Below are 24,036 nucleotides of genomic sequence, written 5' to 3'. Positions count from 1 at the left end.
CCTGATATCTGCATGCTAGTATGGGGTTTTATTTTAATTTATTTATTTATTTTTATTTATTTATCCTTTGGTGACCAGGTTAGTCTCACTAACATAATGGACACTTTTCAGGGTAGACCAGAGGTAGAATTTATACCCTACTAGGGGAAATATAGCCTGGGCATCGGAGAACTTTTCTTACTCTTTTAAAAAGGTGCTGTGGGATCTTTTACATCCATCTGAGCTACCACCAACTCAAGCAGATGACCTCTGCTTAACTTCTTACTCTTTTACAAAGGTGCTGTGGGACCTTTTACATCCATCTGAGCTACCACCAACTCAAGCAGATGACCTCTGCTTAACGTCTTACTCTTTTACAAAGGTGCTGTGGGATCTTCTACATCCATCTGAGCTACCACCAACTCAAGCAGATGACCTCTGCTTAACGTCTTACTCTTTTACAAAGGTGCTGTGGGACCTTTTACATCCATCTGAGCTACCACCAACGCAAGCAGATGACCTCTGCTTAATGTCTTACTCTTTTACAAAGGTGCTGTGGGATCTTTTACATCCATCTGAGCTACCACCAACTCAAGCAGATGACCTCTGCTTAACGTCTTATCCGAAGGACACCACCACCATCAATTTTACTTGCACATAAAGAGAAAGGATTGAGTATGAGGTTTACCTTTCCCTGAATCAGGAACAGAATGGACTCCATATCTTGAGCAGCACCAGCTAAGGTCTGGGAAGCCGAATGACTGACATGACAGCAAGCATACAACACCTTAAGCAAATGAAAAAAGGTTAGCATAAAGCAACGTCTGAGAAGGCAACACCCAAATACTTTGCAGTGTGAGAGGCTAACATGGCAGTAGATATATAGTAGCTATTATCAAAGAATACACAAAAACAAATCTAGTGTGAGAGAAGTGAATTTTGGAACCACTTACTTTGAGCACACTGATGGCAAGAAGAGGGGTCCGAAGACCTTGCAGGAACATTTGCGTCAATTTAGGGGTTTTGTTGCTCAGCAATTTCTCTGCCAAATACACTGATATCTGTAGCACAGGATGAAAAAAAAATGTAAGAACAGAAGGAATTTGTCAAAAAACTCACAAGTAGAACAGACAACAAAATAAAATACAAAAAGATGTTTTTTCATTATGAATTTGTCTGTAGCAGTCTCTAGTACTTGAAATATGCATGCAATTAAACAATTTAAAATAAGCTATAATGCTTTTAGTATCAAGGTAAAATGAACTAGGAAATGACAACCAAATCATAACTACCCATTCCCAAACAAATGGGAGAGCGAAGCATTGAGTATATAAAAGATTCAACAAAGTGCTCAGCAAATGTCTGAAACCAGCACTGCATGAGGCTGCAATCTAGTCTATAAACCAGAACTTTAAGCTGATAAAATATGGTTCACAATGAAGATAAAATTATCATTTTATTTTCACTGTCATTAATGCAGTCATGTGATAGCCCCTGTTTTCAAGGAAATAACTCTTGACCAGGATTCATAACCAGTGAGAGCTGCCTGTTGTCAGGTGATCAAGAATACGGAAGTGACACAGTTGTTCCACAAAGAGCTGTCTCTGACAAAGACATCAGGAATATGGAACTGACACAGCTGTTCCACAGAGACCTGCCTGTGAGCAGGCCATCAGGAATATGGAAGTGACATGGCTGCTCCACAAAGAGCTGCCTGTGATCAGGTCATCAGGAATATGGGAGTAGCACAGCTGTCTCACAGAGAGTTGCTGGTGATAAGGTCATCAGGAATATGGAAGTGACACAGCTTTTCCACAGAGAACTGCCTGTGAGCAGGCCATCAGGAATATGGAAGTGACATGGCTGTTCCACAAAGAGCTGCCTGTGATCAGGCCATCAGGAATATGGGAGTAGCACAGCTGTCTCACAGAGAGTTGCTGGTGATAATGTCATCAGGAATATGGAAGTAACACAGCTGTTCAACAGAGAGCTGCCCATGATCAGACCATCAGGACTATGGAAATGATATGTCTGCACCACAGACAGCTACCTGTGATCAAGCCATTAGGAATATGGAAGTGACGTGGCTCTTCCACAGAGAGCTGCCCATGATCAGGCCATCGGGAATATGGAAAGGGCACAGCTGTTCCTCTGTTTGCTCCCCTTGGCTCTCCCAACTTGATTACCTGATCAGTAGTATCAGACATTTACACTCACAGCTGATCCCAAAGCAGAGGCAGGTAGTAGCAGAAGTTATATTTTATCTCACTACTCCCTGCTTGAACAATCGCTACTATACAATTACTTTGGCTTTGTTTGTATTCCTTAATGAATGACATCTGAATTACCTACACAGCAGAGCAACGTCTCCCTGTTACTGAGTAATAACCTCAACTCTAGACAACATAGAGTTCTCTTTGTTAACTGCTTTGTACTGGATATAAACCAATTGGTCTCGGTTATAATATGACCTGAAAGTGGGAGGGTCACTGTAGTAAAATGTATAGTTAAATATCCCCTCGGTGTGGTCTCCTCTTCCATTCATTCACTATCTTCCATCACAGAGCAGGTATGTGTCAAATGTTATTACATTTCTATATGTTCTACGACTTGTGTATTACAGTGAAAAGACTCTGGTAGTGTGTTACATTTGTACCAATTTCATTCAGCTTGATTAAGTTTTATATATGATGAGTGTGTTTCCCTTTAACACATATGCATGTAATCGAAGTTGCTGGTGTTCTGGTATATACATAAAACACTCTTTTTGACGTGCTGGTTAATCTCATGATTGTTTTATATTGTGGTTATCAGTGTACTATCACGTTCTGATAATTTGCTCGATACAGCTGCATATTTACACTCCATTATTGTTGTACTCTGTCAGTATACCTCCTGCTAAAACTACTTTGAGTTTACATTCATGAACTTTCTTACCATCAACACTACTCATATTTCCCATGTAATCTCTTGCTCTGACTTACTCTGGTCCTTCCTCTATCTCCTTTTTGCTTTTTTGTATAATAAGTACCACGTTTATTGCCTCTATATAATAATAATACAGTTTAGTAGAGTTTTTCTCTTTCCTTCATTTCAGAGCCTACAGTCACTACATCTGACCACGACACTGCAGGAGTTCTGCCACAAGGTCCTACACCTACAAGTTTACTGAGAATTTTGTCATTGTTTCCTGTAAGTACATTTATCATGAAGAACCTTGCTGTATATTAACTTGAATCAATCGAACAGATGCCAGCTCTGTGACTGAAGTCTCTGTGAAACATTCTGTGCACTCTACGGACCTCTTACTAAGTTGGCCACTGTTCCCCTTTTCTTGACCAGCAGACTGTACTGTATATGCCAGTTATTTAGCCTCAGAAAGTGACAGAAAACCTGTTTTACTTCGCATTTCTTTGTTAATTGTTTCTGTACTGGCTATAAGCTGATTGCTGTCAGTTATAACTTGACCTGAGGGTGGTGAAGACAAAAAACAAATAACTCACCACTAAAAAAAAGAAGTTATGTACTCACCATAACGTTCCATCTGAGTAGGTAACTTCATTTGTCTGCAACCTGTGCGTATCGGATCCGACTCGGATCTGAGCCGGCAGCTTTCCAAGCTAATAGATCCGAGCTCCAAGCTCCTCCCCTACCCATAATGCCCTGCCATTTCCCTCTAACCCTCAGATCGAGTTTGCCAAAGGACAATAAGGAATTCCATAACCTAGGAGTGGTTCCAAACTGTTACAATGACATCCATGAAAGGAAGCCATGTCCTGACTCTTAGATAACGAACTAAGGGTGCGGGGGATGGAGGGCAGGTCGGTTGCAGACAAATGAAGTTACCTACTCAGATGGAACGTTATGGAGAGTACATAACTTCTTTATCTGAAGTAGTCAACTTCATTTGCTCTGCAACCTGTGGGACAGAGTCCCCAGCTACCAACAACTTGGGAGGCCCTTATGGAAGGATATTCCGGAGCACTGCTGAGCCAAACGATGCACGTCCTCTAAAAATCAAATCAAATTTGTAGTGTGTAATAAAGGTATGAGAGGAAGCCCAAGTAGCTGCCAAGCAAATGTCATCCAAGGAAATCTTTGACCAGAAGGCAGCAAAAGAGGCCATGGATCGGGTAGAATGGGCTCGTACTCTCAGGGGCTCAGGACGACCAGAGCTTTTGTAAGCTAGGAGAATGCACTGTGAAATCCATCCAGCTAAGGTTACCTTAGTAACTGGCTTGCCCAGACAAGATTTTGCAAAGGAAACAAAATGTTGGTCAGATTTTCGAAGATCTGCTGTTCTATTTAAGTAAAAGCGTAACTGTCTGTGAACATCCAGACAATGAAGTCTGTATTCTCCTTTATTTTGAAAATTTGGAAAGAAAACAGGCAGATTAATGGTCTGGTTGATGTTGACTTCCGAAGCCACCTTGGGAAGAAAGGAGGGATTAGTCCTGAGGGAGACCCTGTCTTTATGAAAAATGATATAGGGAGGTTTACTGCAAAGAGCATGAAGCTCTGAAATTCTTCTCGCAGAAGTAATGACAATCAGAAAGACCGTTTTCCATGATACATATTTCAAATCGACTGAAGCCGCGGGCTCAAAGGGGGGCCCAGTCAGAGCTTGAAGAACTAGGGTAAGATCCCATGGGGGAACTGGATCTTTAATGGGTGGTCTTAACAAAAAGGTTCCTTTCAAGAAGGCCTTGCATATTTTGGAGGATGCTAGTGGCCCTGAGCTGTTACCAACATGGTAGTGGGAGATAGCTGCCAACTGAACTTTAACAGTAGAAGCACTGGCTCCTTGATCAAAGGTATGTGAAAGAAAGTCTAGGACTGCTGGAATCAGAGCCGTAAAGGGATCTAAGTTCCTGTGCTCCGCCCAGATCGAGAAACGTTTCCATTTACTGTTGTAAATCTTCCTGGTGGATGGTTTATGGGCGGCCACCAGGATGGCTTTAACCGAAGATGATATACCGGGAGTCCTAGCCATCAAGGGAACTGGATCAACCAAGCTGACAGCTTCAGGCAGTCCAGATTGGGGGTCTTCAATCCTAAAGGGTGAGAGATTAGATCCGGTTTGGGATCCAAAATCCAAGGAGGATGTACTTGATGAGACCGTAGGTAAGGGAACCAGGTTTGGCGAGGCCAGAATGGGGCTATGAGGATAAGTCTGCTCCCCATCCGATGAGCTTTCTGCAAGAATTTTGTCATCAAGGGATGAGGAGGATAAGCATACAGAAGACCGGATGGCCAAGCATGAACTAGAGCGTCTCTGGGGGTTTCCCCTGGTGGGGGAATAAGAGCAAAGAATTCGCTGCACTTTGTGTTCGAAGGCGAAGCGAAGAGATCGCAGCAAGGCTGACCCCACTGGAAAAAGATTTGTTTCGCTACAGCAGGGTTCAGACACCACTCGTAAGGTGATAGGATCGTCAGACTCAACCTGTCCGCTAAGATGTTTGACCGACCTGGTATGTGCATTGCTATGAGAAAGCGGTTGGTGGATATCGCCCATTCTCATACTCTCATTGCCTCCCTGCAAAGTGGATAGGATCTGGTCCCCCCCTGTTTATTTATGTACCAGACTACCGCCATGTTGTCTGTTTGAAGTGCAATAGTTCCTGGAGGGAGAAGGGAATGGAGAGCTTGCAACGCTAGAATCCCCGTCCTCATCTCCAGGACGTTGATATGTAGTGAGGTCTCTGTGAAAGTCTACGTGCCTTGGATGGATCTGCACATGCAATGCCCCCCCCCACCCGAGGAGAGAAGCGTCCGTGGTCACCGTGACTTGGGGAGGGGGTAATAACAAAGGGGCGGCCTTCTCGAAGGTCTCTGGAGTGGAGCCACCAAAGAAGTGATTCACTGCAAATCCTGGTGAGAGGAATAGGTGTGGTCAGGGGTTGACAGAGGATGGACCATTGTACTTGTAACTTCCACTGAAGGATCCTCATCTTGAGGCGAGCGAAGGGGGATAGATTGATGGCCGCTGCCATAGATCCCAGGGCCCTCAGGACTAGTTCTGTTGGTGGGGCTGAGGATCGTAAGAGATCTAGAATGTGACGGCTCAGATTGCGAAGCCTGTCTGTGGTCAGAAAGACTCTGGATTGAGTAGTGTCTATCCTGGCCCCTATGAATTCCAAAATCTGAGTCAGTTGAAGGGAAGATTTCTGGAGATTTATCGTGATCCCTAGGTGGCGGGCAAGACGTAAGAAGTAGTCCCCGCCTGAGCAGAGTCGATGCCTGGTGGGGGCGGTTAGGAGACAGTCATCCAGGTACGGAAAGACCTGTATTCTCTGAAGCCTCAGGTGGGCCCCTACAACTGCCATGACCTTGGTGAACACCCTGGTGGCTGTGGTGAGACTGAAGGGTAGGACCCTGAACTGATAATGGCTGGCTCCCAGCTGAAAGCGGAGGAACCTCCTGGGTGGTCTGTCCATCAAAATGTGGTAGTACATATCCTTGAGTCTATTGAGGACATCCAGTCGTTCTCCTATAGAAGTGGAAGAATGGATTGAATAGTGACCATCTGGAACTTTTCCTTGGCAATTGACAGGTTCAGTGTTGACAGGTCGAGGATGTGTCGTAAGTCCCCCATCTTTTTTGGCACCAGAAAGAACCTGGAGTAAAAGCCTGATCTGGATTGTTCAGGGGGGACACACTGGATGGCTCTTTCTTAGCAGCCCTAGATTTCTGATGCTGCTGCCTCCCTCTGATCGGGTGGGACATCAGAGAGTTTTGTTGCTCGGGGAGGGTGAGATAGGAAGGAGATTGAATATCCTCTGGATATGATTCAGAGCACCCAGCGATCTGTTGTGATGGACTCCCATTTCGCCAGGTGTTCCGAGAAGCGCCCTCCGACTGCCTCCAGAGAGGAGCAGTTGGGCAACCCCTCAGGGCTGTTGCGCAGGCCGATCCGAAAAAGGTTCTCTTGACCCAAAATTTTTCGGGCCCCCTCTGCCCCTGGGCCGGCATCCACCCTGTCCTCCTCTGCCTCTGAAGGACGAGATATCCGGAGCGAAACGGGATTGTTGAGCATTCCGGAACCACATCTTATTTTGTTCTCTCTGGTTCCTGGAGTAGGACCTCTGAGGAGCCGAGAAGCGGATCCCGACGGCAGACATCTTCCCATCTTTCTTGCTCTGGAGAAGCGTATCGCAGACGGTTTTGCCAAAGAGTGTGGAACCGTCAAAGGGAGCATTCGTGAAGGATGCCTTGAAGGGTTACGCAAAGTCGCAGAGACAGAGCCAGGCTTATCTACGTAAGACGATGCCTGTTCAGCTAGTTCTAGCCGCTCCCTCCGTAGCATGGGAAAGGAGCCGCATAGACATGTTGGTGATTGACTTGAGAGTGGCCATTCGAGCCGAGAAGGTATGCTTGTCCTCGGCCAACATGGACTCTGGGGGTGACGCAGCGTACTCTTTAATCAGGTCTCGCTGCAGTCTAATCACATGTGCCATATAATTCAGTGACCTTACAGAGAAGGTCGCTGAAGAAAACATCCACTTTCCCAAACGGTCTGTCATCTGAGACTCCTTGTCTGGAGGATGCACCGAGGAACTCACCTGTGCTAATTCCTTTTTAGTGGCAGCTGCCACAACCATGGCATCCACTGGGGCACCCTTGCTCCAAACTGTCCTGTCTGTGGGAGGGCTGAGGATCCTGTCCGGTCTCTTAGGAATTGGTTCAACAGTGTCCGGTTCCTTCCATGCCCAAGTAGTAATGAGGTCTACCAGGGGATCAGCGGGAGGGGACACCCAACAGGTAGATGGGCCTGCATCAAACGCCTCCAGAAACACAGACTCATCCAAGGAAGGTTTTTGGTCAGACCACCCCCCTCTAATGCGTAACATTTCCATGATGTCTCTGAAGGAGACGTCTTCGGGGGGTGACCTTGGGGAACCTTCCCCTTCCTCCAAGTCCATGCCCTCTGTGAGGGACTCGGGTGAGTCCAAGTGCCTCCTCTTGCACTTCCATTTGTGAGGGACCTCCTCGGGGGGGGGGCTGTCTGAAGAGGCCTCACCAACGATGTCCTGTTCCCCTATGGGAACAATCTGGGACATAGGCGCAGGCTGTCCCTGTGGCCAGATGATGGAGGACAGGCCCGTATGAGTGGGAATGGCAGGTGGATCCGAAGCAAGAGCCTGGGGCCTCAAATCCCTCAAGAGGACCCTCTCCACGACGTCGAATGCCGAGGGGGAACTGCTTTCCCTTGGATCCGACGTGCGGATCGGTGCCGAAGGTGACCTGACTGGATCCGAAAGGGTAGTGTGCCCCGACCTTGACGAAGCCGAAGGTCCACTGGCCCTCTCGGATCTGACGTTTAGCTCACGGCCCTGAGAGCTGGGATCCGACAAATTTGAGGGTACAGTCGGCGCCGAAGTAGGAAGCACTGTCGGCGCTTACCCTACCCCGGCTCCGAAGCTAGTCAGATCCAAAAGCTCCGAGCCCCAAAAGCGGGTCGGAGAAGGAGCAATGGGGGCGAAAAAAAGGTGTCGAGCTCCCCCCAGCAGGGGGGGGGGGGAGGCAAGAGCACTCCCATCTGCATCTGGGCCTGAAGAAATCGACGCATCATCTGGTCCATATCAGCGTCTGACAAGCTTCTGGTGGATCTAGATGAGGCCACCGAAGCCGGCCGGAAAGGCCGCCTGGATTACCTCGAAGGTGACCGGGTCTCCTCCTCCAGCTCCGGGGAGAATCGTGGAGAACGGAGCCGAGAGGGGGAAGGCCCGGAGACCTTAAGGGGAGAGGCGAGCTTTTTAGATGGCAGTGCCGAAGAGGTGGATTCGGACCGCCTTTTATGGCTCCGGTGCCTCTCCTTCTCTCTTTATCTTTTCTCTCTCTTTTTCTGCTTTCCCTTTCCTCCTGGGCCAAGGTGGGAGGGTGAGTCCCGGCCAGGGGATCAGGAGCAACAGGTGGGGCAGCCGCAGCTGGCACCACCAAGGTGGAAGAAGCAGAGTCTGGGGGCAAAAGGCCCGCCAGAATGAGCTTCAACCTCCTATCCTTCAAAGCCCTGGAGTTGAAGGCTGCACAGATGGTACAGCCCAAAGAAAGGTAGTCAACCCCCAGGCAAGGGACACACCGAGTGTGACCATCTGCTGGAGACAGCTTATGGCCACACTCGGTACATTTTGAGAAAATGGCTTTAGGGCCTTCAGCCATTGTAAAGGAATAAAGAAAAAGTAGGCCCACAAGCACAAACTTTCACACATGCAGAGGGGGGAGGGGAATAAAACTAACTTAACTAAAATACAAGAGAACTACCCAACAAAGACTAAAAAATATAGGGGGAGTTCACACACACCAAGAAAAGGAAAAATCTGACAGAAAAGAAGTTTTTAAAGACTGACTTACAGTACTATTGCCCGGAGCTCGTTCTACAGAAGCTTATGGAAGCCGCGGCAAACGAGATCTGAGGGTTAGAGGGAGATGGCAGGGCATTATGGGTAGGGGAGGAGCTTGGAGCTCAGATCTATTAGCTTGGAAAGCTGCCGGCTCGGATCCGAGTCGGATCCGATACCCACAGGTTGCAGAGCAAATTAAGTTAACTACTTCAGATCTGCAATACGGTTCAACTCTTAAAATAGATTGTATAGCATCTCTAACCAAGGATTCCTCAACACCTAATCCTAACCCTGCCCAACAGCTACAAATCTCCACATCCACTTTCACCTTCAAACCTGTGCTCACATCTTATATGAAACTACTCAAACTTAAACTGTGATCTTATTCAGCTGATGACCTTCCAAGCGAGTACCTAAAAACAGCAACCAATAGCATTGCCTATCCTGTCTCAATCCTTATAAATAGGACAATGCAGGAATCTCAGGTTCCCTCTCTCTGGAAGTCACTTCTTATCCCTCAGCACAAAGGAGGAAATTCAGCAGATATTAATAACTTTAGACTTACAGTAATCTTATCTCCTCTTGCCAAAATACTTGAAAAATGTATTTAAAAACAATTGCTAGACTATCTCCTGCAGGAAGAACTCCTATCCCCTACACAACATGGCTTCTGTCCTTCCCATAGTACTATCACCGCCCTTCTAACTTATATAGATATTGTCAATAAAGCTAGAGATAATGGCAAACTAGTCTGTTCCTTATTTCTAAACTTATCTAAAGCCTGTGACACAGTTTGTCACAACAAACTTCTACTTCAAATGTCCTCACTAGGTATCTCTCAGCCCACCCTTCTGTGGTTCAAAAGCTACCTGTCCAACAGGACTCAGTCAGTAAAATGGCACTCCGCACTTACCTCCCAGTCACCTCCAGCATACCACAAGGCTCTCTCCTTGGTCCCCTCCTCTAACATTTTCACCAGTACCCTCTACACAGCCACACAACAGACCACCCTAATAGAATCTATGGATGATTCCACTCTCATTTGCACATCTGAAAATATGGTACACCACCAAGAAATTATTCAGGAAGCTTTAACAGCCTTTGAAACATGGCTTTGTAACTCACAACTCATGCTCAACCCAAAAAAGATCAAACTACTACTTTTTTCCCCAAATCCCCCTCCCATGAAAAAACAAAATGTAAAGACCTCTCTCTTGATAATACAACTACTGAAGTCACTTCTAATAGCAAACTATTAGGGGTGATAGTGGATGATAATCTTACATTTGACCTGCATATACAAAACTGCATAAAAAAAAAATCATCAAAACACTAGGGTTAGATTCATAGGTTGATACTAGGCTATCTGCCCTAGGGCATTTATAAGCCTAGCCAGAGTGTGTTTGGCTTTTGCCACTCTTTTAGATTAGTTGACTGTGCCTCTGTATAGTAGGTCACAGAAGATAGCCCTTTTGGGGTTAGTTTACTGTGCCTCTGTCTAGTAGGGACACAGAAGAGATCCCAGGGGTAAACCTACGATCTCCCATCCACTCGTCAAGATTTCTCTTGAAGAGGGTCATTGAGGGACTCTGCCCAACATGGATTGGGATTTTGTTCCAGAGTGACAGGAGCCTCTGGGATATGAATCTGTCCCTCCAGCATGTCCTATTTATTTCTGTGCTGAGGTTTAAGTCCCTGGAGCGTGTAGCTCTAAGGGATTTGGATTTCCTGAGATGGAGCATGTCCATTAATTCTGGGTTGGACATGGCTTTATACGTCAGGCACAGATCACCTCTGAGTAGGCGGTAAGCAACTGAGTAGAGCTGGAGTTTCTTTAGCCTAACTGCGTTGGGCATCTGCTTGAGTCCCTTGATCCTCTTGGTGAGGTACTTTTGGGGTCTTTCCAGTTGCTGCAGGTGTCGGCTAAGGTACATCCCAAATGGGGCATTGTATTCAATTATGGGCCTGATGAGTGATGAGTAGAGGGGCACAATGACCTCTCTTGATCTAGATGTGAACCCTTTCGTGATAAGGTGGGCTATATAGAAGGTCTTTCTAACCACTTTGGCAACGTGATTGTCAAAGGAGAGATTGCTATCTACTTGGGTCCCCAAATCCCTAATTACTTCTTCCATACTTAATGGATTACCACCTATGTGGTAATTTGTGGGCACTTTGTTTTTCCAAAGGGGATGACTATGCACTTTTGGCATTTAGCTTTAGGCCATGGCTCTGGCACCAGTTATCCGTCTCTGTGAGACCCTTTTGGAGGATGCTTGTGTCAGTCGGCGAGTCGATTATGGCACCCAGTTTGCAGTCATCTGCGAACTTGGTCAGCCATAGTCCTCCCATGTTAGCCTGTACCTCAGAGAAATATATACCGAACAAGAGAGGTCCCAGGACTGAGCCTTGTGGGATGCCACTTGTAACTGGTTTAGAGTCTGACATGGCACCTGCAATTCTGACCATGTGGGTTTTATCCCTGAGCCAGTTTGCAACCCATCTTGTGACATGGGGTTGATATTTAAGCTGGTGAGCTTATTTATGATGCCCGAGTGGGGTATTGTGTCAAAGGCTTTTGCGAGGTCCAGGTAGGCTGTGTGGACCACCTTCCCTTCATCTATGGCCTTGGTGACTGTTTCAAAGTCGTCAACCAGGTTCAAGAGGCAAGATCTGCCCTTAAAGCCGAATTGGGTAGGATCCAGTGTTTGGAGGTTCCCAATGTCTTTGTTTATGAGTTTCATGATGATACGCTCCATAGCTTTGCAGACCAGGCTAGTCAGGCTTATAGGGCCAATAGTTTCCAGGGTCCGTTGTGGCACCACCTTTGTGGAGTGGGACCACTGTCGCTGTACGCCATTCCTTGGGTAAATATCCTGTAGTAAGGCTGAGATTGAACAGTGACTTTATGTGAGGGTTCAGTTCTTCTTGGAGTTCGTGTAAGACGCAGCCCAGGACACCGTCCGGTCCCATTGATGCTGTGTTTTTTGCTTTGGAGAGGGCAGCTCTCACCTGTGCATCTGTGATGTCAGGGAGGCTACACTCTGTTAGGATAGACATTTGCTCTTTTGGGGGGGGGGGAGAAGTTTGCACTGAACCTGTCTGCCAGGATGTTGGCAATGTCTGTGGGTTCAGTGTATTTTTTGTCATTCTGAACTAACTCAGAGCATATCTGGGAGTTGCCACCCAGGTTCCTGACATAACTAAAGAAGGCCTTGTGATTATCTTTAGCATCTTGTGCAATTTTTCTTTCGAAGCTGGCCTTAGATGATTTTATGAGGGATCTTAGTTTCCTGCTAGTACTGATTAGAGATGCCTTCCCTTTTTGGGATTTTGCTCTATCATGTAGTAGCTTCCTCCTTCTGTTGTATAGCTTATTTATGGCTGGGGTCCACCAGACAGGTCTCCTGCCTTTGGAGGAATGAGTCTTGGTTTTATTTGGGATAGCACGATCCATGCATTCCTGTAGGTGTCCATAGAAAGCATGTGTAAAGGATTCTGCGGTTTGGGCCATATTTTCCACTGGCCCAGGGGCTTTGAAGGATTCCACCTTGGTTTTGAGAAGTGTGAAGTTTGCTTTTGAGAAGTTCTTCACCGTGGTTTCCTTGGCTGGGGGTGGGGATGGGATATTGATGTCCAGTGAGATTAATTTATGGTCACATCTTACCAATGAGGGGAATACCTCTGGTATGGAACATAGAGTCCCCATGTTGGTGATGATCAGGTCCAATATGTTTTTCCCTGTTGTGGGAGTGGTGACCAGTTGTTCCACAGCATTTGAGTTTATAAATTCTAGGAACCGTTGGGCAAGGGTGTTGGGGCTCCCAGTCTATGTTTGTGTAGTTGAAGTCACCCAATATAATGGTGTTTGGAGAGACCTTCATATTCTCCAGTGTTCTCAGGAAAGCCGAGTGAGTTTCCTGAGTTTGGGAGGGTGGTCTGTAGCAGGCTACAAACTGAAAGGCAGTTTTGCCCACTGTTAGTTGCACATGGATGGTCTCCGATGCTTCATGCAGTGCCACTAACCTGGAGGTGTGGCTATCTTTGATGAATATGCATACTCCCCCCTCCTTTTGTGGTTCGGTCCCGAGTTTTGGGGCCGAAAAGCATGGTAAGAGGTATAACCTGGTAGTGCTGGGGTGCTCTCGGGAGCCCTGAACCAGGTTTCTGTTACTGCACAGATATCGATATTCTCCATACTGAGGAGAGCCTCGAGTGCGTGCATCTTGAGGTTTAGACTTCTGGCGTTGAGCAGCATTACCCTTAGTTTCTTTTTCTTTGTGTTGTCTATGGAGGTGGGTTTGTCTTTTGAGCCTTGCCTAAAAAAGGCACTATGAGGGTGGCAAGAGCCTTAGCCAGTATTCAAAAGCCCAGGGGTGACAGGTGCAAGCCGTCCCTAGAGAAGCAACGTGGCTTGTCGAGCATGTCATCCCAGGCTGACAGACACTGGATCCCCTTTGAATGACACCAATACTTTAGCCAATTGTTAAAATTGATCATTTTGTCTTTATACTGTGGCATCATTCTTGGTGAGGGTAAGATGCTACTCAAGGTGAGGGTCATACCGGCCTGGGCTACATGATCAGAGAGCTCCTTTATGTCTCTTTTCATGTAGTCCAGGGAGGTACGTCTCGGGTCATTCACACCAGCATGGACAATGACGGAGTCATATTTGTACTTGCTTTGGAGTGACCTGAGTGCTTGTGTTATGTGGCGGATCCTGGCACCCGACAGGCAGCTTACAGTGACCTTCTCCTTGTTCAGCCTGGTGAGTGGGACGTCAGTGTGTCTGACAATAGAGTCACCTATTACAAGTGCATTAGGTGTGTTGTTTAGCCTTAAGGGCTGTGACTGTGTGGCACACTGACTTTGTGAACTATGTGATACGTGGGTATTGTTGTGGGGTAGCGGTTGCTTGGATGTCTGCTTTGGTGGTCTCTGCTGCTTGGGCAGATTTTTATTTAGAGCCTCCGAGTATGTTTTTATGTGTTTGTGTGTTTGGTTTTCTGTTGCGATAGGTCTATGTGAGACTGGATTTGTGGTGTGTGTGGTTACCTTCTCCTCCTGACTGACTGCAAATCCAAAAACCTTTTCACCTACGCAACTAAAACTAAAACTCAGTGGCGGCTGGTGATTTCAAATCAAAGGGGGGCTGCAGGAGACAGCTGAATGGGTGGGGTCAATGGGAAGGGGTGTGACCAACTAGAAAGGGGAGGAGCTATGCTCAAAACCACAAAAACTAACTCCTGGGTGCCAAACCGTCATTATGAGAGTCCGGTAAAGACAAAATGAAGTGTAGAAGAATAAAAATATTTCAATGCATTGGCTGCATGACAGCTTACTTAATATCTAGCTGGAATCAAAAAGGTTGTGAGGCATGAACAAATAAATTACTTTTTAAATTCATTAATGGAATGCCAGTCAAAATCAAGTAGCACTCAACTCAAACCACTTCTTGCACTGCAGTTCTAATTATAATTTATATTCAGCTTTAAAGTACCAAGTAACATGCTGAAAGTAGAAATGTCTGATGCCCCCACTTGTAAAAATGTTTCTTATCCAAAAAAAGACCTGCTGCCTGACAACTATCTACTTGTTTCATGGGGAAAACATGATCAAAGTAAAAAATGAAAAGCAAACAAGAAATAAGCTCAAGATACATTGCTTAAAAGGATTACTGTACATGTTATGGACCACACGATTGGCATTCTGTTTAGTTTACGGGTAAAGCCTGCAGAGATGACTGGAAGTCTCCAAGTGTAATGAGCTTCTTAAAATAATGTAATCTGTCCTTTATTACAAATACTGTCATATGCATTTCAATACCCAAGGCTTATACCTTATCTATTTAAGTATTCTGTACATGGCAACAACAGAAAGGCTTTCAATATTGGCAGTTCTTTAACAGTATGCTTATTAAAGCTTACTTGCATCTTACGATCTCAGCCAAGCTTACCTGAGGGTCATTAAAGTATTGCTACTTAAACACAGAACAACAGGCACTTTGAGTAATAAGCATAAATCAACAGTACAAAAAATATGACAAAAACCAGACCATTCTGCAAAACTCAAGGACAGATGAAAAGCCACTCTAATACTTGTGTCTACCTTGGATGGGGGGGGGATACGCTGCACATTTACACTGCATAACTACTCCTTGCCTTGCTTCGAAACATCCAGAGTCACTACATGGGGGAGTGGGGTGCAAGAAGTATGTCACAATTTGAAATGTCTCTGGCTGACTGTGATGGCCCTGACACATTTGTCATACCTCTCAACCTCAGAGCAAGAAATCTGGACAAAGCCATACAAAGAAGTGGGACAAAGGCCCAAAAATAAGGACAATTTTTAAATATTGCTCTTATAAACTTAGAAAGATAATAGAATAGGTCTTGCATTAGTATGGATTTTCTGAATGGTATGAAATCTGGAACTCAAATGTCTGTCATTATTTTCTAACTTCAGTCTTTAATGATTGGTCACTAATTTGCCAAAAAAAAAAACAATTTTGCCAAAAAAAACACAATTTTATGAAAAATGGACTACAATGTGATGTAGAAATATAAAATAGCCACACAATACAGCTGGGAACCTGTCAAAGAAGGGACACTTTAATATTAGTACTGCTAACTTGAGCAGCTGACAAAATAAAAATCTACATGCATTTCTGAAATAAAAGTAATCTATAAACTCTGATTATTACAGTTATTTCTTAATTGCAAACCCTCCATGTTTTCTTCCAAAATTGCTATTTTGCGGAGGGATTATTAGGGGGAAGAGCAACATTTTGAGCCAAAATCAGGGACAGTTGAGAGGTTTGGCTATGCCTAATTCTATAAAGCAATTTATTTGCATGTACCTCTCAACCTGTTAATGCAATAAATTTGGACAAGGCCAAATATATTGGGGGAACATATAAACAGTACTAAAAATTGCTCTTGTATAAACTAAGACAGTTGATAGAACAACAGGTCTTACTTTAGCATGCATTTTTCTGAAGGTTATGAAGTCTGAAACTCAGTGTGTCATTATTTAATGACTTAATTCCTAAATGATTTGCCAGAAAACCACAACTTTTATGAGGAACAAACCAAAAATAAGAAGCAAAAATCTATTCATTCTTTGAAAATCTGGACAGTTGGGAGGTATAGTTCAGCTGGGGCTGTCTAAGTTTGCCACCCTTCCCCCTCACAAAATCATGGTCGAATGGAGCCTCCCCCTGCAGCCATTCCAATGATCCATTACTTGGCTGTTTCACTCCATTTACCATAAACACTAATGTGCATACTGATTTACTTCTATGATGATTTGGACTTCATTTGAAAGTTTTATTTTGCATTTTACAGCACAAACACTAAGACATCTGCTAAACAAACTTAGCATTAAAACTTCTCTGCCCTTGAAACTCACATTCATTGAAACCCACATTCAAAGAAAATACATTTTACCAGTGGCAGAACTGCCCAATTCAGAACATCTTTCCAGTAAACAATGAAACAAAATGCATGCACCCATAATGACAAAACTGCCCAGTTCAGAACATTTCCATCATAAAAGTTTACTCAAACTTCTACAGTCCACCATTTTCAGTAAATATGCACAATTCTACAGTCCACCATTATCAGTAAATATGCACAATCTCTGAAGTAAAAAAGTCATCTAAATAATTCCACATTAAATAAATCTGTAACTAATGAAGAGGTTGCTGCTAGCAAACACCTTTATATTTCATGGTTTCATCGAAAAATAAAGTGTCTGATGCCCCTGAGGAATAAATTGCCTATATTACATTAAAAATGATAAGCTAGCAATATTGCAATAGGAAATGGATAGCAAACCGATAACAGGCTCATAGTTAGTATCTTAACTTTTGCAGTACGGCAGCATTCACCCCTTGTGGGAGTAGAACCAACAACCTTCTGCATCAAAAGCAAGTACACAACCTGTTGTGCTATTAACAATGCAAGCGAACTTAGCATAAGCAGCACTAAACTTCTCTTCCCCTGCAGCTCTCAGCTTCTTGTAAAATCTACTCAATACTCAACTGCATCTCAACTTCGCAACACAAGAAATATGGAAAAAGCCAAATTTATTGGGGGGGGGTCAAAAGCCCAAAAAACAGGGACACATTAAACATGGCTTGTATAATCTTGAAAAGTTGCTAGAATAAAATGCTGTGTTACCACCATAAATTTTACTGCCAATGTCCCTGTGCAAAAGAGTCAGAACAACATACCACTATGCCAAATCACCTGCTTTGTGAAAGAAAAATGCTGTGTTACCACCATACATTTTACTGCCAAGGTTCCTGTGCAAAACAGTCAGAGCAACATACCACTACGCCAAATCAGCTGCTTTGTGAAAGAGCAGAAGACAAACTTAAATGGCTATCATTTAATGAATTCAGTTCTCACCATAGCTGTCAACCTCTTAGCACAAAACACCTGGACAAACCCAGTAATGAGGGAATACAGCCCTCAAACATATTCAGTGAATTCAGTTCTTGTCATAGCTGTCAACCTTAGCACAAAAAACCTGGACAAAGCCAATAATGGGGTAATACAGTCCCAAACATAAGGACAAATTTCAAATATTCATCTTATAAACTTAGAAAATTGCTAGAATAAAAGGTTGTGTTACTATGTATTTTCTGAAGAATATGAAGTCTGAAATTCAAATGCCTGTCAATTTTACTTCTGAAGGAACAAAAACAATTTTCAGCAGAGACCCAGTGAGAAATACTGCAGACACATGTCTTTGTAAAATGGCAGGACACCAGAGCAAATCCACATAAACACAGAGATGAGATGCACACTCCAAACAGAAGGCACCCCAGCCAAGAATCAAACCAGAAAACCTACAGCTGTGAGGCAACAATGTTACCACTGCACCATCAAATATGTAAGGAATGAAACATTCAGAAACCTGAAGTCAGAAATTCAAATGCCTGTCAATTGTATTTAACATTTGTTAATCAGGACAGTCTGACTTGGAACAAAAAAACAATTTTCAGCAGAGGCACAGGAAGAAATAATGCAGACATGTCTTTGTAACATGGGAGGACACAAAAGTAAACCCACACAAACACAGGGAGAAGATGCAGACCCCACACAGAAGGCACTCCAGCCAAGAATCAAACCTGAGAACCTGCAGCTGTTAGGCAACAATGCTACCACTGCACCATCAAATATCAAGCATTGCAACATTTAGAAACCACAGATATTATGAGGAACAGATCAGATCAAATATGAGGCAAAAATGGTGGTGGGTAGGGAATTCAGGTCCTTGACACCTGCATACAAGGTACAGGTTTCAAGCCTGAGGTATTCCCTACCACACCACCATGTGTTTGTTCTAGCTACTAGTATACAACAACTGGGGCATTTACACACACACGCGCGCACACACACACACACACACACACACACACACACACACACACACACACACACACACACACACACACACCCCTTTGTCCCTCTTACCTTCATAGCTGTCCATGATCCAAGTAGATCCCCCATTACATCCCATAGCTGGCGCGTTCAGTAGATCCCTTTGTTCGACCATTACATCCCATAGCTGGTGCATTCAGTAGATCCCTTCATTCGACCATTACATCCCATATGGTGCGTTCGAGCACATCCCTCGAGATCTGGAGCACATCCACCACGTGCGCGAGATCCCTGACGAGACTCCAGCCTGCTGATGTTGCAGTCCGGGTCCGATCTGTTCCCAGTGACAGTCTATGCAGTTTAAAACTGCATAGACGTCTGGGAGCTCTGTTCTTCATGTTTCCCAGTCCAGACTGCTGCTGAGACCGTCTGCGCATGCTCCAGACTGTCTCAGCAGCAGTCCGGACTAGTGCGCATGCGCGAAAGTCTGCGATGTTTTAATTTTTTTTATCTTTTCATTTCTTTATTCAGTCCGGCAGTCCAATAGCACGGGCCACCCCTGGTGTGTGTGTGTGTGTGTGTGTGCATATATATATATATATATATATATATATATATATATATATATATATATATATATGAGACTTTGGGTATGGCTCCTTTTACTCTGATGAAGTCTTTTAGCTGAAGACGTAAAGCTAGTTGTGGAATTTATAAGTTTAATATAGTGTTTTGCGTAGTTTGGAATAATTATTGCAGTTCCTTTCTGGAAATGGTGTCTGCTAGCAGCTGGATAGGGGTTTTGTGTTTTTAGTGGTTTACTTTCTGAACTGGTTTCATTCATTGTTCTTAGTAATAAATAATTTCACATATGCATGCAACTTTTCCCTTTTGTAACTAGTGAGATCATTAAGTATTGTCATCTTTCTTCTGTGACCACTTAAGGTGCACTGCTCAATATAACCATAACACAAATAAATAGTAGTCAATGTGAATAGCTGGTGCAGCATAACTCTGGAGTGTCAGGGTGTGTACATACAGAATTATAAATACATACATTAATATTTTTCAGTAGAAAGCTCCGTGCAACAATGTGTATATTTAAACATGCCAAATTTTAACAAACAACAATATAAAGTACATCATGAAAAAATATAGTAGATATTATATTAAATGGCTGTTACTGATACAGGTACTTGTTTCACACTATTTGCACATCTGAGTATAGAATAGTTTCACAGTCAAAAAATGCATGCTGCAAAATATGTCAACAGTTCTTAAGATATAAACTGGAGTTGCACCACTGCATTTTGCATAGTCATCTCTTAATTAGTGCCAGTACTAAAACTGAATGAGAGTTTTTTATGAAGTACACAGAAATACATAGCACTATAAATTCTGAAAGCTGTTGTCATGTAAATAGTAACAGTAAATAGTCATGTTTCCTAATACAGAGTGCTGAAGTATTAGGGTGGGGAAAGACACATTTACTGAAGTCCTCCAGCTGTGTGCAACTGATCCCTGTTACCTAGTCATGCAGCTGGTTGGACATCATGGTGCTGTACGTCATCATAGTTGAAAAAGACCTTGACCTTGACTACAGTCCTGAAGTTTCCCATCCTCCTGCAATGTGTGTGTAGCAAGTGTTGATATATGCTAATCATTGGGAAAGCTCGATCTGTCCCATGCAGCCTTGCTTCATATGAAACATACAGAAGGAGCAGTTGCATGGTGTTCTGGTTGGCCCAGTCAGGCACACAAACATGTCCCAGTTGCCAAGTACTCACCATTTCTCAGAGCTTAGAGCTTAATTTAGATATCCTAACAAGTCATGAGACAAAATGGAATGTCCTAGAAACAGAATCTGAATCAGATTTTAAATTTTACAAAATCATGGGGGATGGGGCTGGATCTCAGACATGTATATCACATGCACATATCACCCATGGAGACACTGTTGAGTACATTTAATGCTTGTGGATATAATGTGAATTACACTATTATCTGCCAGTTTACTTGGATACACTCCAATGAGATTTTTATAATACGCTATGTCAATGAACCTCATTAATTATGTTAGGTGCAAAATGTACTTAAGAAAGCCGAGGTTGGCAGGTCCTGATAGTCTTTAGGAGTACCCTAGGTTGTGTTTATTTCAACTGGAGTGTAATTTAATTTTTATTTCTTTTGCCATATGCTGCCATTTGTCTGTAATACTGCTGTTGATTAATTAAAGTGTCACAGAATGTTGTGGATTCCAAAGGTGTCCATTTACATTTGCTTTAGAAATATAACTGTACTGTTTGTTTGTCAATGTTCAGTATTGGAAGGCAGATCATGGACATATGTCTTGTAACTCATCTGAGGAATTCCGAAGGTATACGATTCTTAATGTATTCTTTAAGCATTTTCTTATAATACCATGTTTGACTGCATTACGTCTGTATTGCTTTACAAACTTTTGCAGTATCTTTTGCTGATATAGAGTATATTCTGCAGACATCCACAAACTGAACACAGCTGTACAAATTGCAAATTGTATGCAAATGTGTGGCAGAAGTCCTGTAAAATCCAGAAAGTGTCTGCATCATTTGCTAATTCTAACATATGCATTTTATGACAGCTCTGCCACTAAGTGTCCATTTCTTTATTTTTGCTTAAGTACAAGTACAGTGTGGTCTTTTGTGTTTACAGTTGCTATTGCATTTGAATATATGTGGTGTGATACTGCTGCTGCCATGTTTTAGAGAAGGCCTGTGTTTATTTGGCAGTACATACATGAAATTGGTAACATAACGTGCTTTAACTGAGAGTGTAGTATATACAGCAGTGGGTACATTTTTATATGTTGTTGATCATCTTTATAGTGACTTCATACATACAATGTGAGCAACATTTATTACTCGCATGTATAGAATCCACACTGGGGTGACAGAATTCAACTTTCCATGCATGCACATTGTGAGCATGTGGATGATAATGCCCTCAAAGTAAACAGTGTTTTTATGTACCACCATTGGTACTAACAGGCTTTGCCCATCCACTTTTGTGTTTTACGATGATCTGAACATGTAATCATAGAGATAAATTTACAGGTCATGACAAAGAGATAATTATTGATCTGCTTTGGGAATGTGGACGTAACAGAGTTCTAAGACATGGTAACATGATTTGGAGGAAAATCACCTTGTAAGATACTGTCTACAGGATGAGTATTATTGGTGGACATTTTAGAGATGCCAAGGGCCTGTTATTGTCATTATACTGACATAACACTACATGCAGCATCCCATGTATGAAAATACAGATGTCATTGTGATGCCACAGGAGGTGGATGTTATTACAATAAACCATATCACATGAATATAAAAAATAATATATTACATTTAAAATAAAGAACAGCCTAGAAAATATTATTTTGTATGTCTATAATATTCGTTACATGTGTGTGTTTTTAAACTGTTTGTTTTAATATAATACATGTTGAATATATTTCATTTACCCGTGTATTACAGTACTGGCAGTCGGAGTAGACCAGTGATCATGTAAACATTGCTACAAGAATCCAACAAGTACTCAAGTGCAATTCAGTAATATGCACATTATAACTGTTCACTTTCTTTTACATGTAATTACATTTTACAAGCATGACAAATCCTTTTATAACAGTATGAGATATCGGTTAGTACACCTACTACAGCTTAGGAATGGTATACGACTATACTGTTACAGTTAACCTGAATGTACAGTGATTGCACTATTACTAATATACGTGAACCAGTATTAACTGTAGGTTGAAAATTGCGTTACACTGTTCAAGACTGTGTACCACACATGCAGCCATACTGCTCAGATTACTAAAAACTAGCAGATATAACCATTATGTTTATCCAGGTTTGACCATACTGCAACATACTTTAACTATCTGCAACATTCAGTACATACTTGAGAAGTCCAGACACTTCTGTAACTCTGCATCAAACAAATGTTCATTTGAGATACTTTTAACATTTTTGTAAATTTGTGGTGGTTCTGATGGGTGTGATGACTTCCAAGCAGACCTTTCAACTGTCCCTATTTTGGAGGAGTTTACCTCTGCAAATGTTGCATTTATTTTTGGAGGTATGCCTCTACTATCAGGTGTGGTTTACCCCATCATACAATTCTCTTAATACATTAACCTACCTGATGTTTTCTAAGCCATGCATTTTTGGGGTTTAGTAGTGTAACTGAGTTTATTAGTTAGAAGTATTTTACACTGATGTGTTTTTGTAGTGCAAGTGAATGTCTCCCTTACATTCATTTACATTGACTTTGGTTTCTGGTGCTCTGGGTGATCTACACAAGATCACGCATAATGAGTAATGGGACTTTGCCTTTTTAATCACTACTTTGTGGGCTCAGAATTGGTATATAAAAGTAAGATGTTGTGGGAGGTGCTGGGTAGCATGCATCCCTACAAAATATTGTTGTATTTTTATTGATTTTTTGCCATTCACTGTATCGAGTGTCAGTGCATTGCAAAGTTGAATTAATGTATTTTGAATTTGCTGTATAGACTCACACACACAGACACACACACAGACACAAACACAGACACAAACACACACACACCCTTTGTCCCTCGTACCTTCATAGCTGTCCAAGATCCAAGTAGATCCCCCATTACATCCCATAGCTGGCCCATTCAGTAGATCCCTTCGTTCGACCATTACATCCCATATGGTGCGTTCAAGCACATCCCGTGAGATCTGGAGCACATCCACCATGCACGCGAGATCCCCAGCCTGCCGACATTGCAGTCCGGGTCCAATCTGTTCCCAGCGATAGTCTATGCAGTTTAAAACTGCATAGACTTCTGGGAGCTCCGTTCTTCATGTTTCCCAGTCCGGACTGCTGCTGATTCTGCGCATGCTTCAGACTGTCTCAGCAGCAGTCCGGACTAGTGCGCATGCGCGAAAGTCCGTGATGTTTTAATTTTTTTTATCTTTTCTTTTTCTTTTTATTTCTTTATTTTACAGTTGTGGGGGCTGCAGTCCAGCAATCCAATAGCACGGGCCGCCCCTGCTAAAACTACACTTGCCACTACTTATCTCCTCACTTCTTTATGGTTCTCCCATCCTTACTAACCTCCAGCCTTCACAAAAATTAAAATCTGAACAATGCTAAAACAAAGTTACTAAATGTGCAGCACACAGCCCTTTCAGAACCCACCAGTCTATAGCACTAAAAAGCCTAAACTGGTTAGAACTGCCTCATCTTCTTACCACCTATAAAATTATCCAGCATCTATCTTCCTGTCCAGCATTAAAAAACATTCTACA

The 24,036-nt window shown here is 43.2% G+C and overlaps 1 protein-coding gene across 1 annotated transcript in view; it reads right to left on the bottom strand.

Annotated features, from left to right (window-relative positions):
• STK36 (serine/threonine kinase 36) overlaps positions 1–24,036 on the bottom strand; it is a 786,440-nt gene that overhangs the window by 313,205 nt on the left and 449,199 nt on the right. The window contains exons 17-18 of the mRNA XM_044086614.1: positions 933–1,040; positions 668–766 (exon numbers count right to left, since the gene is read on the bottom strand). Coding sequence (XP_043942549.1) covers positions 668–766; positions 933–1,040 — 207 coding nt within the window. The remainder of the gene's footprint in view (positions 1–667; positions 767–932; positions 1,041–24,036) is intronic.

The sequence above is a fragment of the Protopterus annectens genome, chromosome 10.part0 (assembly GCF_019279795.1).
Source record: "Protopterus annectens isolate FY-2018-M chromosome 10.part0, PAN1.0, whole genome shotgun sequence".
Taxonomy (NCBI): Eukaryota; Metazoa; Chordata; order Ceratodontiformes; family Protopteridae; genus Protopterus; species Protopterus annectens.
This window is presented reverse-complemented; position numbering and strand designations above follow the sequence as displayed.